The sequence below is a fragment of the Camellia sinensis genome, chromosome 4, assembly GCF_055761805.1.
Source record: "Camellia sinensis isolate YWXY chromosome 4, ASM5576180v1, whole genome shotgun sequence".
NCBI lineage: Eukaryota > Viridiplantae > Streptophyta > Magnoliopsida > Ericales > Theaceae > Camellia > Camellia sinensis.
In genome coordinates this window covers 103401128-103418317 of record NC_138964.1, presented here as the reverse complement: position 1 = coordinate 103418317, position 17190 = coordinate 103401128, and the positions used below count along the sequence as shown (strand labels likewise).

General features: G+C 33.8%; 1 protein-coding gene across 1 annotated transcript; it reads left to right on the top strand.

The window, feature by feature from the left end:
- Positions 1–940: 940 nt before the first annotated feature.
- Positions 941–9940, top strand: LOC114288531 (transcription factor MYBS3). The gene is made up of 3 exons (XM_028232052.2): positions 941–1588; positions 8558–8766; positions 9208–9940. The coding sequence occupies exons 1-3, from the start codon at positions 1285–1287 to the stop codon at positions 9709–9711; spliced, it is 1017 nt and encodes a 338-aa protein (XP_028087853.2). The 5' UTR covers positions 941–1284; the 3' UTR covers positions 9712–9940.
- Positions 9941–17190: the final 7250 nt, after the last annotated feature.

The window sequence follows — 17190 nt, the reverse complement described above, 5'->3', positions numbered from 1 at the left end:
GCTCTAAGAAAGGAAAAGTGAAAAAGAAAAACAAAGGGGATGTTTGGTTTGAGTTTGGGAGATGAGTTTTAGAGATAAAAAATACGAAAAGTTGTTTGGTTTGTTTTTTTTCAAAAGATGTTTTGAAAATTATTTTGAGAGAGAGTTTTGGAAAAAGTGATTGATTTGATGTGTATGAGAGAGAGATTTGTTTGGAAAACTTGTAAACCAAACAAGTTTTGGGAAATTTTTTTGAAAAAATTTGTTTAGTTTGATTACTTTTGAAAACTTATTTGTAGAGAATTTTATCCAAAAATTTTTAAGAAACACAAACCAAACAAGGTCACCCCGGGCCAAGGCGCGGAAGCGGGACGCTATCCAATGAGAAGGGGATAAAGTTAATAATTAGGCCTGGTTGAAAAAAATTAGATTTATATCAAAATAATTAATAAAAATAAAATAAAATAAAATAGTTAATAAAATAAAATACTACATTTAAATTATGATTTTTTTTTTATCATAACTATTAAATCAATTAAAAAAATTAATTATCATCTTAAATATGATTTTTTTAATTAAATTAAAATAATTAAAATATTAAAACGCCAATTATAAATAAAGAGATAATTTGGAAAGCTAACTAAAATTTAATTTTTACTTTTTAATTCATTTTAAATCACATCAATTCTTAAGGGTTGTTTGAGATGATTTAAATAAGTACACTTTTTGACTTTTCATAAAATATAAATTGGATTTGAAGTGATGTTATAGAGAAGTGATGTGATTTAAATAAGATAATGTGACTTAAACATTATAGTGACTTTTTAATTTTTTTATATTATGCCAAACCTAATCTTATATTTTTTATATATTAAAAAAAATAAAAATAAAATAAAACTAAAAAATTAATTTTTAACTAATTTCTCAAATCGACCCCAAATAAATTCTCAAACGCATCTTTAGTCAAAGAGCAGTCATCCAAATTTATAAAAATCCAATCCAATCCAATGCCAACGAACGAACCACCGCGTTCGCCTTCGCCTTCGCGCTCGGTTAATTTCGTAATTAATCTTAAAATCCAGTCCCCGAATGACCTCCTCTTTCCGTACTCATATAATATCTTCTTCCCTTCCTTCCTAGAAATCCTCAAAAAACACACACGCACTCGGACTCCTCCCCACACCAACCCCACTCTCTCTCTCTCTTAAAAAGTCTTCTCCACAAAAACTCTCACCCAAAACTTGTCTCTATATATACATAGATTACATATTATCAGAGACTATACACATCGTTTGAGTTTGGGCCATGACTCGGCGATGCTCTCATTGTGCCAACGACGGTCACAACTCTCGAACATGCCCCTCCAGAGCAGGTGTGAAGCTGTTTGGGGTTAGACTCACAGATGGTGGTTCGATCATCAAGAAGAGTGCCAGCATGGGGAACCTCTCTGCTCACTATCATTCTTCTTCCTCCGCCGCCGCTTCACCCAATCCCAGCTCTCCTTCCTTGGACCCGATTCATGACCCGCTTCACCTGCCCGATGGTTACCTCTCAGACGACCCTGCTCACGCCACCTCTTCCTCCAATCGCCGTGCCCAACGCAAGAAAGGTACTTCCTTGTTTTGTTTCTATTCCAATCCAATCCAATCCAATCCAATCATATCATTTCTTTTTTTGTTTTCTTTTTCAAACACAATTTTTTTTGGCTGATAATTGATAAGGAATTGTTTAATTTTGAGATATGATTTGGGAAAAGGGCAAAAAAAATAAAAAATTAACACGTTATCATTTACGCTTGTATGATCATTCAATTATAATATACCATCTCAGCATGACATTACTTCTTCCTCAAATTTTTTGTCTAATATAAAAACGAGAATTTAAAGACAATATATTTTTATGTTAAAATTTTGGTACTCATGTATAGGTCGTAATAATAAATAGTGTCATTATCTAATAGGTCCTATAAAAAGAAATTATTAATTGTAAGTTTTACCGATAATTTATAAAAATTATGACAAAAAAAAAATCACTAATTATTAATTTTTAGCGATATATAAAAAATTGTCACAAAAAATTATTTTTAGCGATAGTTTTATCAATACTTAGGCAAAGTTTGGGAAGACTAAAAAAGTGCACTTTTTGTCTTTTTGGACTAAAAAATTGAGGTTGAAAATATGGATGTTTGGGTTAACTTTTTGACTTTTTATTGAAAAATGTGTAATAAAAAATTGTAAAAATTGATTTGTAGGGAAAAATTTAAATTGGGAGTTGTGCAGCCGTAATTGTTGACTTTTGGTGAATAGTGTTAACTTTTTAACTTTTTGGCTTTTTTGGAAGTACCCAAACTTGGCCTTATTTTCAATAAGACTTTATGAGAATTAAGTCCAATTATTAAGATTTAGTGACAGTTTACCTAAAATTTTTATTTTTGTATTTACATAAATTAAATGTGCGAGATCTTTCAATTGGTTATTCTGTTTGAGAATATTTCAACATGTAAGTGGGTTGAGTTGAAAAAATTATTATATTTTTATTATTGAGGGTCGACACGGTTACAGTAACGTTTTATTCATTATTCGTTATTCAGTTGATGTTAAGATATTTCTTTTAATTTTTGTTTATTGGCTGGATAGAGTATTTATTAATCTATTGGTTTTATAAGGTTGTAGTTTGCGTGAAATGAGCAAAATCAGTGTGGTGTGATGTGGTGTCGTGTGCTTTCGGGGTGGATGACTTGCTTTTGTCACCGTTCGTTTGGGTTTTGACTTGGTCTTCCTTTAATTTAATTTTTATGCCCTTTTTTATAAATAATTTTGGCAAGGTGTGTTATTTGGTTGAGTGCAACAAAAATATATAAATTTTTTTAAGTTTTTTTTTTTTTTTTAAACACACTATTTGTCAGTTTAGGCTTATGCACCGTAGAGCATCTCTATTAGATTACTTATATTTTATTTAAAAATATTATTAAAAAATTTATTCTTTATTTTAGAAATTATTTTTTCATCTACTTCTCCTAACAGACTTCCTATTCTTTTCCTATTCTATTAACAAATTCTATATTTTTTCTCATAGCAATTCATATTTTAGGGAAGTGTTTAAGAAAGCTACTGGAAGTGTATAGAGGCCGTCAAACCCCTTAAAATAGGTAAGGAGGGGATATTAGAGTTTTATTAGGGATGCTCTTATAACTTAAAAAAAATAAATAATAATAATAATAAAAAATGCATAATTTTAATTTTTTGAGTCATAACTTAAAAAAAAAAAAAATTATAATTGAACACAACATGAGGCGTAAGTAAAGAACTCATAAGCCATAATTAAAATAATAACATAATTAAAAAAAAATGATATAACTAAAAATATATATGATATATTATTTTTAAAAGAGTGTACATTAGAATTTCCCTCCCCAGTTGTATTGTTTTTTGTGTTTTTGTCCTTATTAGCTGATATTGATTTTTTCCAACATGATATTTATATGGTTTTTTTTTTTTTGTGATCACATGATATTTATGTGGTTGATAGCATGTTAAGTGTTTGCTTTCAACTTCACTCTAAAGGGTACGGTAGGTAGGAAAATGTTATATGTCACACGTTTTTTTTTATTTTTTTGTCACCATTTTATATTTGGTTATTTATTTACGAATAATATTTAAAGAAATAACAAAAATAAATAATATCTTGTCACTTGCCCTAATGATATAAAATAGTGACTTGAGTCATAAGTTTAATTTTAAAATTTTTGGAATTCCAAACTTTATTTTTTTGAAGCCAAATGGACAAAACAATTCAAAAGACAGTATTACCCTAGCATATCTGTCCATCTATCCACTTGTTATCTCTCTATTTATCTATTTATTACCTATCTATCTACTAAACCTATTTGTCCATATCACTACCACCACTAGTTATAGCAGCTAGCTACCACCTCCGATTATTTTTCTAGCCATTTTTCGACTACTTTTTCGACGTTGGTGAATTTTTCGATGCCAGTCTAGCAACAACTGGGAAGAAAAAAAAAATTTGTTGAAAACAATAAATTTTTTCCTTTGTACCAAATAATTTCATTAATCATGTCTTTGTCTCGAAAAAAATCAATCTTTGAATCTAATATCATATCCCCATAGAAATGAACTTATCACCAATAATTCTTATAAAATAGTGAAATAAATAAATAAACAAACCCATTGGTATTTTCCCTTTTAATTCACTTAGAGCAGTTACAAACTCTGGTTATCTTTTAAGATTGTTCTTATTGTTCTGATGCTCAAGTTCTTGATGTAATCCCACCTAATTAAGATTTTAAGAAAATAATAGTTTAATTGGGGACTACTGATTAAAGGATGTATATGGAAAAAAGGGGTTAAGAGTGACAGAGCTAGCAGCTATTTATTGTCCAGTTATTTTTTTTATATTGTTGCATTTCTATGCGGGGAACATGGGAGGAACGGTTTTAGATAATATATTTCTCATTGGATGTGGATGATCACCTATTATTAGGGTTGGGAATATGGTTATCCGAACCGTCCAACCCGAACCGATTCGCATACAAATGGGCGGTTTCGCAGATACAATGCGGATGGATATGGTTTGAAATATGGCATTATTACAGGTTGCGGGTACCGCAAGAACCGTTGATTTCAGTCATCCTATCCTAGATGGAGTTTGTGAGTTTGCAAATGCTTTTATTTTATTTAATGGATTTGAATTGGATAAAGTTTGACAATAATTTATTGTTATTTTATTATTGCATTTTGAATGAATGTAAAAGTTAATGAAGAATTATTTTTAGGTAAGTTTAGGATTTTGAATGATTTGCTTGTGTTAGGAATTGATTTTGTTGTATTTTTAATTTTATAAGTTTTATTCATTAATTATTGATGTTGAGCATTTTAGAAAATAGGGCGAAAAAGATCCAAAATAAATATTTACAAAAGAGGAAAAAAAAAAAGGCTCAAAAATAAATTTTTAAAGAAAAAGGTTTAATCTGCAAACCGCCTGCACATCCGCATACCCTATCCGCACAAACCACAATCCGCACTGCGGGCGGTTGCAGGTTCAATTTTTCCCAAACTGTACATATGCAAGCAGGTCCAAACCCCAAACCGAACCGTCCAAAACTGAACAGCGAGCACCCCTCCCTATTATTGTGTATTTATGACTTTGTAGCTCAGTTTTACGGAAAAATACTTGAATCATTTGAGTCTATTTTATTCTCCTTTGTGCTAAAATATTCATGTCGTTTATGTTCTACCGCATGTGTTAATTAATAAAGATTTGGCTAATGATATCCCTAAGAGCTGTCAATAAGAAGTACTAAAATGCCAAAAGATTTATATTTCAATACATTATTAACATATCCGAGAACACTTTCACACATTTCAATGTATTTTTATACACTTTTTACACATGTTTTCAACACTAACAAGAAGTTGTTTTTAGCATTTCCCAATTATTAGATGATTTTCATTGTTGCCTCCCCATATGGGAAGAAAAATAGTCTTGAAAGAGAAATGAGAGTATCACATCCTCTGTAGCATGACTGAGCGACCCAACACATTACATAAAAGGCATGCTTTCCATTTCATGCAATTAAATATCCATCCAAATGAAATTGACATGAGCATTATTTTTGACTTTTTAGCCTCCTATTTTGCTAAATGTGAATCAAACTAGTAAATACAATGACGACTGACTTGTTTTTAAGTTTTCCAAGATGTTTTTCAATGGATCATGAATGAACTCATCACTACTTCTTATTGGTTTCCCATCCAAGAAGCATGAACACTTCCATGGAGGAGGTGTGCCGTATGAGACATCTATGTCGGACATCAACACTCTATAGACACTTGTAAAAGCTTGTTTGGCACTTCTTCAATATGTCTTAATTCAAAATTTATGACACCTTTTCAACCCTCCAAATATGACTTGTATGATGAATCTATTCATAGCAACAATATTATTTATTCTTCAGCATACAACTTGTGCACTTTAACTATATTTTGAAATATTGGTATGATGAATAAACCATTTGTATTTCGATGTTTTACATTCTTTAAAATGCAACTGTTACAAGAATAATATCTTGATGTTGAAGTTATGGAATATTCGACTTTTAATCTTTTATTTAGTGCTGTTACTTTTTTTCATTGCATTTGAATAAACTATTCATATTTTGACATAAAATAAATTTATAAAGATTTGGACTTTTTAACATGTGTGAAGTATAGCATGTCTTGCATTTTTGAAAATCATCATGTCAGCATGGTGTTTGTGTCATGTCGTGTGTCCATGTGTGTGCCATGTAGTGTCTCATAAGTTGCGGCATCATTCAATTGATGTTCTTCAACTTAATGTAGTTGTTGATTTCATTGCAAGTGATCAGGCAATGTATCACTGAACTAAGATTTTTCATCTCATCTCAGTTTGGACCTTAAGGCAAACTGATTGCCTTGCTAGAATTGTTTGTCTCCATTGTGCAACTCTTTGTCTAACCACTTCCAGTAAATTTTAGTATCATATCGACTTCATAATTAATGTACAAATATATGGCACAATATAGTTGTTTTACTTTAGGCTATTTTGATTCTTCATCATTTCCTCTTGCTGCATTTGAAATGGTTGAAAAGTTATTCTGTTAGCAGGATTTGTTGGTGATTGTCGTTTGTCTGCACTTGAATTGTGATCTGGTCGTTTCCAACAAAAAATACTAGTAAGCTCAACCTCTAATTCAATAGAATGGTGACAAGTTTAGGTGTTGATCTACAAGGACCATTGGATTCAATTGAGTTATTTTAAATGACAGTTGGTAGATTAATTTGAATTAATCGTTTGAGAAGGATTATACTAGGAATCAAAATTGCAAGTTCCTAAATTAACAAAGCGATAGCAGATCGAAAAGTAATATGGAGAGATTCTTATGGATTCAAATCCACCAGTAGTTATGTAACCAAGAAATATGTACAAAGCCAAGGAAGATCATTGATTTGAAACAAATAATGGTTCGCAACTACAAGTCTGGAAACGTTGGCAAGAGGAATGGTGTACTCAAAGCATGGGCATGAATCATCTTCAGTTAGCACAAATCATCTGCACTAAGCTAGGGTTGCAACACCACTCATCTCACCTTGCATGAATCTCTCATGCTTTCAATATACATACAATAACAGCAGTGGTATAACATGCATTCCCAACACAAAAAGAACACATAAGTAAGATAAAAGAAAATTATAGATTTAGCCACTCATGGAGAGTAAAGAATCTGCCAAGGTGGGGAAGAACGCCATGGAAAACTTGTAGGAATCACCTCTCGCCTAAGTCGTCATCTTGCAAAAGTAGGAACCCTATTTCAGTCTTCAGAACTTGTATTTATACTCTCCTGAAGCATTAGGTCATTTAAACAGATTTGTGCATGCACTTCTAGGCATTTCTGCTTGTGTGTCCCAAAAGCTTTGCACGCGCGGAACTTAGATAGTAGATTGCCCCAGAACTCAGCCCAATCTGCTCATGTGGTAGAAAAGAGTGGCACGAGCAAAGGTATGCCAATAGGGCCCATCTTGCTTAGCCTGAAATCCGCTCGTGCGAAAGGGATTTCGTTCATGTGAAATGTTCTGGAGCTCTTCCTTCTTTATTTCCATCCAATTGTGCGCTTGTCCTTGTTAAGGCATTATGGACCTGCACACATGTAACAACTCATTATGTTAGCTAAGTGACATAGTTTCAAGGACTGACAGTGCACATTGGAGGGCCTCAATGTGGTACATTTCGTCTCTAATCAAATTCGATGATTTCAAACCTAAGTAGTATAATCCTTTAGAGTCCGTTTGGATGGATGGACGGATTTCAAATCAAAGGATTTGAGGTTGAATTTTACATAAAAAAAACATTAGAGACTGAGCTATTAAAGATGAACAGAAACTATGGTAGAAGATAAGTAGAGATAAAAGAGATGTATTTTAGTAGCATCTTGTTTTCAGGAGGTGAATCCTTAGCACGATTTCAAAGAACTTATCTTCAGGCCATGGCAGTCAGATTTCTGAAGTGTGATGTACTGCACAGTTGTATTTGAAACTATTTGTGGTCTCATGCATTAATTGACGGTGGTTGGCCTTGGCAGGCATTTCATTTTGATGGTTGTATTAAGACGGGGCCTTTCTAATTTTCTTTATAGATAAAGGCATCTGTGTTAGTATCATCTATGGTTGATCTTCCTCCTGACTATTTGGGGGATGGAGCCTAACTTGGCTGAGTTTCATTGACCTTGTAGAATAAATTTTATGTTTATAGAACATTTCTGTTTTGAGAAGGACAATACTTATAAAATGCTTAATTTACTCGGTTCAATCAATTTATTTCTCTTGTATCTTTACTCACATTGTGTACAACGATCATAATTTTTTTGTATGGCATAGATGCTATATCCTTCTGCAATGAATGATTTACAGCCCTCTCTCTCTCTCTCTCTCTCTCTCTCTCTCTCTCTCATGGTAAGTAAGATAACCTAGAGCAGATGAAACTCTCTTATCAGATAATCATCATAAATGTACACTTACAAATACTGGATTTGGTTTCCCAGGTGTTCCGTGGACAGAGGAGGAACATCGTCTATTCTTACTTGGTCTCCAGAAGTTGGGTAAAGGAGACTGGCGTGGGATATCACGTAATTTTGTTACATCAAGGACTCCTACCCAGGTAGCAAGCCATGCCCAGAAGTATTTTATCCGGCATACTAATGCTTCTAGAAGAAAGAGGCGATCAAGTCTTTTCGACATGGTTCCAGAAATGGTTTGTTTTGCATCTCTGTACTAAATTTTGCATGAGCCACTCGTGTGTGTGTGTAATGAATGCAAGCACATATGCGTACCATGCACCGACACTTTGAAACAAGTGCCATAGTGTGTCCCTTTATTTAATTAATTTATTTTCAAGAGACACGTCAGGCATGTCCCAACTAATTTCTTAGTACTTTTAAATCAACATAAAAAAATATAAACGATAAGAGTTAATTTTAGGATTACTTTTTTATTTTTATATTTAGCATTAATTTTGATTATTTATGAATGTAATATTAATTTTCATAGCAAATAAAAATATGTAAAAAAAAAAAAGAAAAAAACATTTTTTTTATTGTCATGCCCCTATTTTTTTTAAGTCATCGACAAAGACACACAAACCAAACATTCTTTTGATTAATTTTGTTTTCCTGATTGTTATGTCATTTGTCAGGGCATAGATCCGCCAACATTGCCAGAAGAACAATTCGCGCTCCCTCCCTCTGAAGCAGTAGAAACTGCTACTTCATACTCATTACTCTCATTAAAGCTGTCTCTCAAACCGGAATTCGAACCCATGGAAGCCACTTCTGAAGACAAGTTTGAAGAAGCCGAAGAAGGGACAATGCCTTTGGGCGAAAACCAAACAACTGTAGTTCCTACATCATCCTTCCCGGTTTATCTACCTGTTCCATTTCCACACTGGCTATCAAGTACAGGCCCCCCTGAAGAAGAGAGAGCAGTAGATACATCTAATCATCAAGTCATTAGGCCAATTCCGATTCTTCCAAAAGAACCGGTGAACGTGGATGAATTAGTGGGCATGTCACAGCTCAGTCTAGGAGAGAGCGGAACTGGGCATATTGGTTCTTCAAAACCCCTCTCCTTAAACCTATTTGGAGCACCGTCAAGGCCGTCAGCATTTCATGCAAGCACTCCAGTTAATGAGTCAGATTAGTGAAAGGGCAGTGTGAAACGGTGGAGAAGCTAGACTTTTATTTGGGGTTTTCTTTTTGTTAAATCTTTTGTAAAATCATATCTTTAGAATAATCATGTAGTTTTATGGGTTATGTAGGTTAATGTTAATGAAAATATTTATATTCTTTCGTTGTTGTGAACAATCAATAGGTAGAAGTTTAAATAATTTGATTGGGTTGGCAATAACTTACTCTCTCTTTTGAGCTGAACTTACTTTTTGTTGTTCACAACAATTATTGCCCTACAAGACCAGTTGGGAGTGCAAAATAAATGATAAATGGTATCGACTCAAACAAATTCAAATCAATAGTTTGAGAAGCTGATTGTGTTCCGTTGGGCAGGTTAGCTCATGAGAGAATTAGACGCAAGTGTGGATCAGGAAAAAAATATAAATTTTATAAACTTTTTTACTTTTTGTAAATATTTGTTTCCTGATCTCATTGATGTGTAATACTCCCCTAGTTCATAACAATCAGCGGGTCAATTGGTATGCCATTTTGATTTGTCAATTTGCCTACAAATCAATCAAACTCACCTATATATGTATAGGGAATAATGCTTGGGACCCCCTTTTGGGGATCACCCCCCTTTGCCACGTGGCAGGTGGTGATTGGAGGAGCAGGAAAAAAAAGAAAAAGAAAAAGAAAATGTAACCAATGAGAGAGAGAGGGGGTCAAAGGGAGTGGGAGGAAAAGGGGGGATGAATCATTATTGGATGTAATAATGGACCAACCTGACCTAGCTTGGCCCACCCGGACCCGGGCCCCAGCCAACTCATGCAGGTCTCACATGCTCTTTTTTTTTTTTTGGCAAGCAGGGCCATGGGCCAAAAAGTGAAAACTAGGCCCAAGTTCAAGCCCACTCTGAATAGGGCCTAGAGCCTAGGCTCAGTCCCGCGGGATTGGCCTGCGCGAGCTCTTTTTTTTTTTTTTTTTTCTCCAGAAAATGAATGATAAACACATTATCTATGTAAATTATTTATTAGGAATAAAAAATAAAAGAAATTTTGTCCTAGAGTATTTTAGTTAAGATTAATGAGATGTTTGGCTATGTTTCATGTGTGGTGGTATTTAAATTTAATTATGTATGACTTGTGTTTTTTTTGTTATAAACTTATAACTAAAAAAGTATTACATTATGTAATTTTCATCTTTTAAAATGAATAATTATATATATATGAAAATGAAACTTTCAATATTACAATCATTAAATTAATTATATAACAATTATTGAATGAATAATTTTTATTTCAAAATGAAATAAAAATATTACAAAAATTTATATCATTAAATAAAATAGATGTAGATTATTGATGATAGTAGAGCAATTGCATTACTATAGGTTAAGTACATCCCAATTAGTTTGACACCTACTACCTACCAATCATTTGCATTATCCCCCACCTCAATAATTTAACACAAAAAAATAACGAAATGAAATAGTGAAAAACAAATTGTTGATCAATCATCGGAGGAGATAGACAATTCAATCGCGTTGTTCGAGGATATGCCATCTAAATCAATTTGAATTCTCTCATTTTCACTATAATTTTTTCTTCTCGTAAGCACATGCATATGATCTCTAGATATCATCAATGCCTCAACCATTTGAGGTGAAAGCCTACTGCGGTAATCACCCGTCCACCTGCACTAAAAGCTGTTTCCGAAGCAACTGTAAAACTAGGAACGGTTAATATATCACAGGCCATCTATGAAACCACAGACCATATAATTTTATTTTGTTTCCACCAATCCAAAATAGCAAAATCATCCACTAATGGGATTTCCAAATAACGCTGTAATTCAGAACTACTTATGCTCATATGTTGAGAAATTCTTCTACTTTTTATTGCTGAAAAAACACTTAATCTCTGCCTCGAGATGAAATTGCTAGTGTAGTGCGTGTAGGTGTATTTGCAGATGCAGTTACCCTGCATTCTTCAAATAATGTTTTTCATTTTTGCATAGAAGGGGCAAAGTGTTTTTGATCAGCGAAAATACGTTCTAAAAATTCTTATAAACCAATTTCTTTACACCTAAGACCAATTATTATGGCTAAACCTAAAAGATGGGGCAATGGATTAAAATATTTATGAAAATTTGCTTTCATTGAAGTAATAATGGTTACATAATATTCATTACCCATATATTTTACGAAAGCTTTAATTATTTCTACTAACATATGTAAAACAAATGGTGAAGTAGGAATATATATATAAGAAAATAATTTTGTTGAAATATCAAAAAATTTTAAAAAATCTTTATTCAAGGCCTAGTTGGAGCCAATTAAGTTCTATAGGAGTCAATACTTCTCCTATTGGTGTTGTTGCAAAAAATAAATATATTATTTTTTTTTGTTTACAAGTTTTTTTTAACATATTATACATTGAATTCCATCTACTGTTTATATTTAAAATTAATTTTTTTAAATGACATACCTTCTCATTGACAAATTTTTTTGTATTCCGAAATTCAATTAGCAAAAAACATAATAGTAACAATTGTATTTTTTGTTACAAGTACAGAAGTCTTGTATATATGCATACATGCATAGCTTCTTTAACAATCAAGTTCAAAATATGAGTACAACAACGAACATGACATATTCACCATCAACAAGTAATTCTACAGTTGATTTTAAATTGGCTACAGTCTGATTGTAATATGTTGCATTATCTAAACTAATGTTAATATTTTATTTTGCAAAGTCTACTCATATAATACATCTCTTATTTCTACACCAAGCGAATGACCTGTGTATGAAAGTTCTACTAATCTAAATGAAATAACTCTTTTATTTAATTTTCTATCGTTATTAATAAAATGTGTAGTGATATATTGATATTCTAAACCATTATTTGGCTACATATCATATGTTAAATAAACTCCCATTCAATTTTTTGAAAGATGCCAAATAATTCAGTTTTAATATCCTCAAATTTCTTTAAAATCATGTTTTTAATAGCATTTCTTGAAAATTGTTAATATTGTAGTGCAAAACTTTCGTAAATATTTAGGTAAAATCGGGACATTCACTAGTTGTAAAAGGTTATTCTTTTTTAATAATATAATCAACTACAAAATTTTGTACACGTATATGATCATATGAAAATGTTTGCAAATGACCAGTTGTTGAAGCCCCTAATTGCATTTAACTTCTAATACCAGGTTGTTGACTATTTTGTAAATGTTTCATAACATACCTTTCAAGATGACTACTGTAACGCCTCCAAAACAATAACCATAATTCATCCCACGATAATTATTAAATAACAATACAATTCTGAATTTAGTATTCTTCCATTCATATAATTCCACTTTACAAAAGGTAACACATGTAGTTATACATTCATAAGCCCCTAAACCTGAAGCTATAGCATGTGCCACAAGTTAATGATATCAAATAAAAGTTAAACAGATATATAAATGCCCTAATGCTACAACTTTCCAAAAAGATGTTTGGTTACAACAAAAGTGAGTTTAAACTCAATACAGTTTAAGCCCTAAGCTTGTACAAAAATAATTATAATAATAACAAAAGAAGAAGCTCTTGCATCCAAGTCCTCCCAAACTACGACCGCATATCATTAGCACCTGAAAATGGATTTCCACATAGGGTGATCCAAAGCCCATTAGAGATACTCTAACACAGTGTATAAATTTTAACAAATCTATAAGGTGAGAGCATATGCAATGCTCGTGCCAAAACATTTTATTATCTCTTTCCAAAACCATGCAATGTCAAGTTTATATCACAATTCATGAAATCATTTCTTTTACAGTAGAAAATAGGGTAGTAGATATAAGCACTGGAAATCTCTAGGTACGTGCCTGCAAGTACGCTATACAAGCACTACCAATTGCCAGTTTTACTGGTACTAATCAGAAGGCTCGTCACCTAACTGCGCGGGTTTCTGGACTTTCACCAAGGACACACAAATCAATAATAATACCCCAGGCACACCCCTACCCAGATTCACCAAGGTATTCACTAATTTTTCTAAAAACAATATACATTTTCAATGGGTTAAGTATGCAACAATGCTCAATGCAAATGGATGAGAATTGGTTTCAATTCTCCTAATTCTCCTGCAATTTCTACAACAATCATACATATCCTCCACCGATAGTCCAAAATAGATATCTCTAAATAGATAGATAATTTCCCAAAAGATAAACTTTCCAAAATTTCAATATGAGAGTGATAATACATATCTAACTCCACCATCATTATCATCGTCATTCCAATTCCATAAAACCTAAAATCATTTCTATTTCCTCTTTACAAAATCAAGTATTCAAATTTTAGGGCAAAATCCCATTTTCCTTATAATAAATTCAAAGAATAAAATCCACAATTTTATCTCAACTCAACCACTTTTACAACCTCACAATCATTTCCAAGAAACCATTTGAAAACCCCTCTTTTGATTTCAAAACCAAAACCCTAAGTTTATTCAAAAATTCTCAAATCACAATCTTGTTTAGAAAAAGCAAATAACTAAGTTAAAAATCAAACTAAAGTGTGAAGAAATCCATACCTCGAAGCTAGAAGGCAAGAGAGAGAGTGAAGAAATCTCGACGAAGCCAAAAATCAACTTTGCTCCAACCAAATAGAAGCTCTAGGTGAGCTCTACCTTTTTATCAAAGGAACTAGGGTGTAGAGATCAATAGATTGAGAGTATTTGGAGGTTAAAGATGAGTTTTAGAGAGAGAGGATCTAGATTTAGGGTTTTTGAAATGTTTAGAGAGATAGATATGAAAAAGTAACTCAAAGAGTGGCTACTACGAACTGATATATGCGCAGACCGTTTGAGCGACCAAAACACCACTCGAGCAACCAAACACAATAAGTGAGACCGCTCGAGTGCACATATACAAACAAAGACACTGCTCAAGCACAAGAAGCATCGCTTGAGTGCAAATATCAAAGTCTCAGTAGTTTTGCAGACAAGGGCTAACCGTTCGAGCGTAGGAGAGACCATACGAGCGAAGACCACTCAAGCGCATGAAATACTGCTTGAGCAAAAAAAAAAAAAAACACTCTCTCAGTACTTTTGCAGACCTACAAATATACTAGAAGTTCTCAAAGACTGCTCGAGTGACCAAAGGACTGCTTGAGCGAACTGACCAAAATCTAGGCAACAGTTCAATTAAAAAACAAACTCTTGACCTATTCCAAATGCAACAAAGACATCCAAACAACCAAACTCAATCAAGAATAAGATGAATAAGGATATGAAAAACCAAATAAGACAAGGAATCTTGGATCCAAAACAATAAACGGGTCGGGTCTAAATCGGAATCGTTATAACCTCTTTCCCTTAAGGTATTTCATCCCCGATATTTTTAACATCGTGTTAAACCCATTATAACAATAATAACAAGTCGAATCCATAATCATGACCCATCCACCGGTCAGTCATTCTCATAACAACGATAAACAAAGTTTTCAATATTGAATATACAATCATTTTTTTCAAAACATATGCAATGTTTTTACATTTAATCAACATAACTAAATTTTCATTACAATTTTCAAACATCAACAAAAAGGTCCAGATACTTCTCACGGACTTCCACCTCACGTTCCTAGGTTATCTCCTCAACCATGTGGTGTTGCCATAACACTTTTACCAAAGGAATTGTCTTACCTTGCAAGACTTGGTCTCGTGTATCTAAGACTCCAACCAATCACTCCTCATACGAGGCATCCTCACCCACCTCTAACTCGGTCCAATCCAACACATGTGACGGATCTGGCTCATACTTCCAGAGCATAAAGATATGAAACACATCATGAACCCCAGAAAGTTGTGGCAGCAAGGCCAAATGATAGGCTACCTCTCCAATGCGATCTAGAATCTCAAAAGGCCTAATAAATCTAAGATACAACTTCTCGCTCTTTCCAAACCTCATTAAACCCCGCCTCGGTGATATTTTCAAGAAGACATGATCTCCTGCCTCAAATGATAACGGTCTCCTCCTACTGTTGGCATAACTCTTCTTGCGACTTTAGCCGAAAAGTCAACCTTCTCCGTCGTTTCCCGAACTAACTCAGGACCTAACATAAGTGCGACACCCACCTCGGACCAACACATAGGAGATCTACAATGTCGGCCATACAAGGCCTCAAAAGGTGTCATGCCAATACTCGCCTGAAAGCTATTGAAAACTAAAGGTAAGTGCTTCTCCCACGACCCCTTAAAGTCAAGAACACAACCCCGAAGCATATCTTCTAGGATCTGAATGGTATGCTCTGATTGCTCATTTGTCTGAGGATGATAGGCAATGCTAAAAGTCAACCTAATGCCCAAGGCATTCTGTAAGCTCTGCTATAATCGAGTCGTGAAACGTGGATCTCTATCTGAAACAATAGTTGCAAGGACCATGTGAAGTCGGACTATGTCCCTAACATAAAGGTCAGGAATGTAATCTACCACGTCACTCGTGCACATAAGTATAAAGTGTGCTGACTTAGTTAACCGATCAATTATCACCCACACTGCATTGTTACCCCGTTGAGTCCTTGGAAGACCCACAATAAAATCCATTGTGACATGCTCCCACTTTCACTCAACTATAGGTAAGGGTTACAACAAACCCGCTGGCCTCTAATGCTCAGCCTTCACTTGTTGACAAGTAAGGCACCTTAAAACAAATAAGGCTACATCCATCTTCATTCCCTTCTACCAAAACTGGCAACTAAGGTCATGATACATTTTTGTGCCTCCTGGATGTACCGCAAGGCGCGAATGGTGGAACTCTCGGAGTACCTCCTCTCTACAAGACTCTGGCATGAAAAGATGGTCAAGATATCTAATACTTGAGTCAGAATACACGTTCAAGCTCTTCTCTACCTTTCCACTTGATATCTTCTCCCGGATAGACTCTATCTCGTGAGTGCCCCGTTGTGCTTCTATAACTCAACTCACAAGCGTAGGTTGTGCAACTATAGCAAACAAAGTTGCCGACTCAATGGACTCTCCAAGATGCAAGTCAAACTCACCAATAGCACCCAACACTTCCCATTCCCGGATGGCAATACTAGCTACACTGCTAATGGACTTCCTACTCAAGGCGTCGGCCACTACATTGGCTTTCCCCAGATGATAGTGCAACTCAAAGTCATAATCCTCCATAAATTCCATACACATTCTCTACTCAGATTCAAATCTTTATGTGAAAACAGATACTTCAAACTCTTGTGATCAGAAAAGACCTCGAATCTCTTATCATAAAGATAATGTGTTCAGATTTTCAAAGAAAAAATCATTGCTGCTAGTTGTAAGTCATAAGTAGGATAGTTTCTCTTATGTGTTTTCAACTGCCCTAAGCCATAAGCTACTACATTCCCCTCTTGCATCAAGACACAACCTAAACATTTCCAAGATGCATCACAATACACTGAATAGTCCAAACCGCTCTCCGGAATAATCAACACTAGGGTAGTGGTAAGT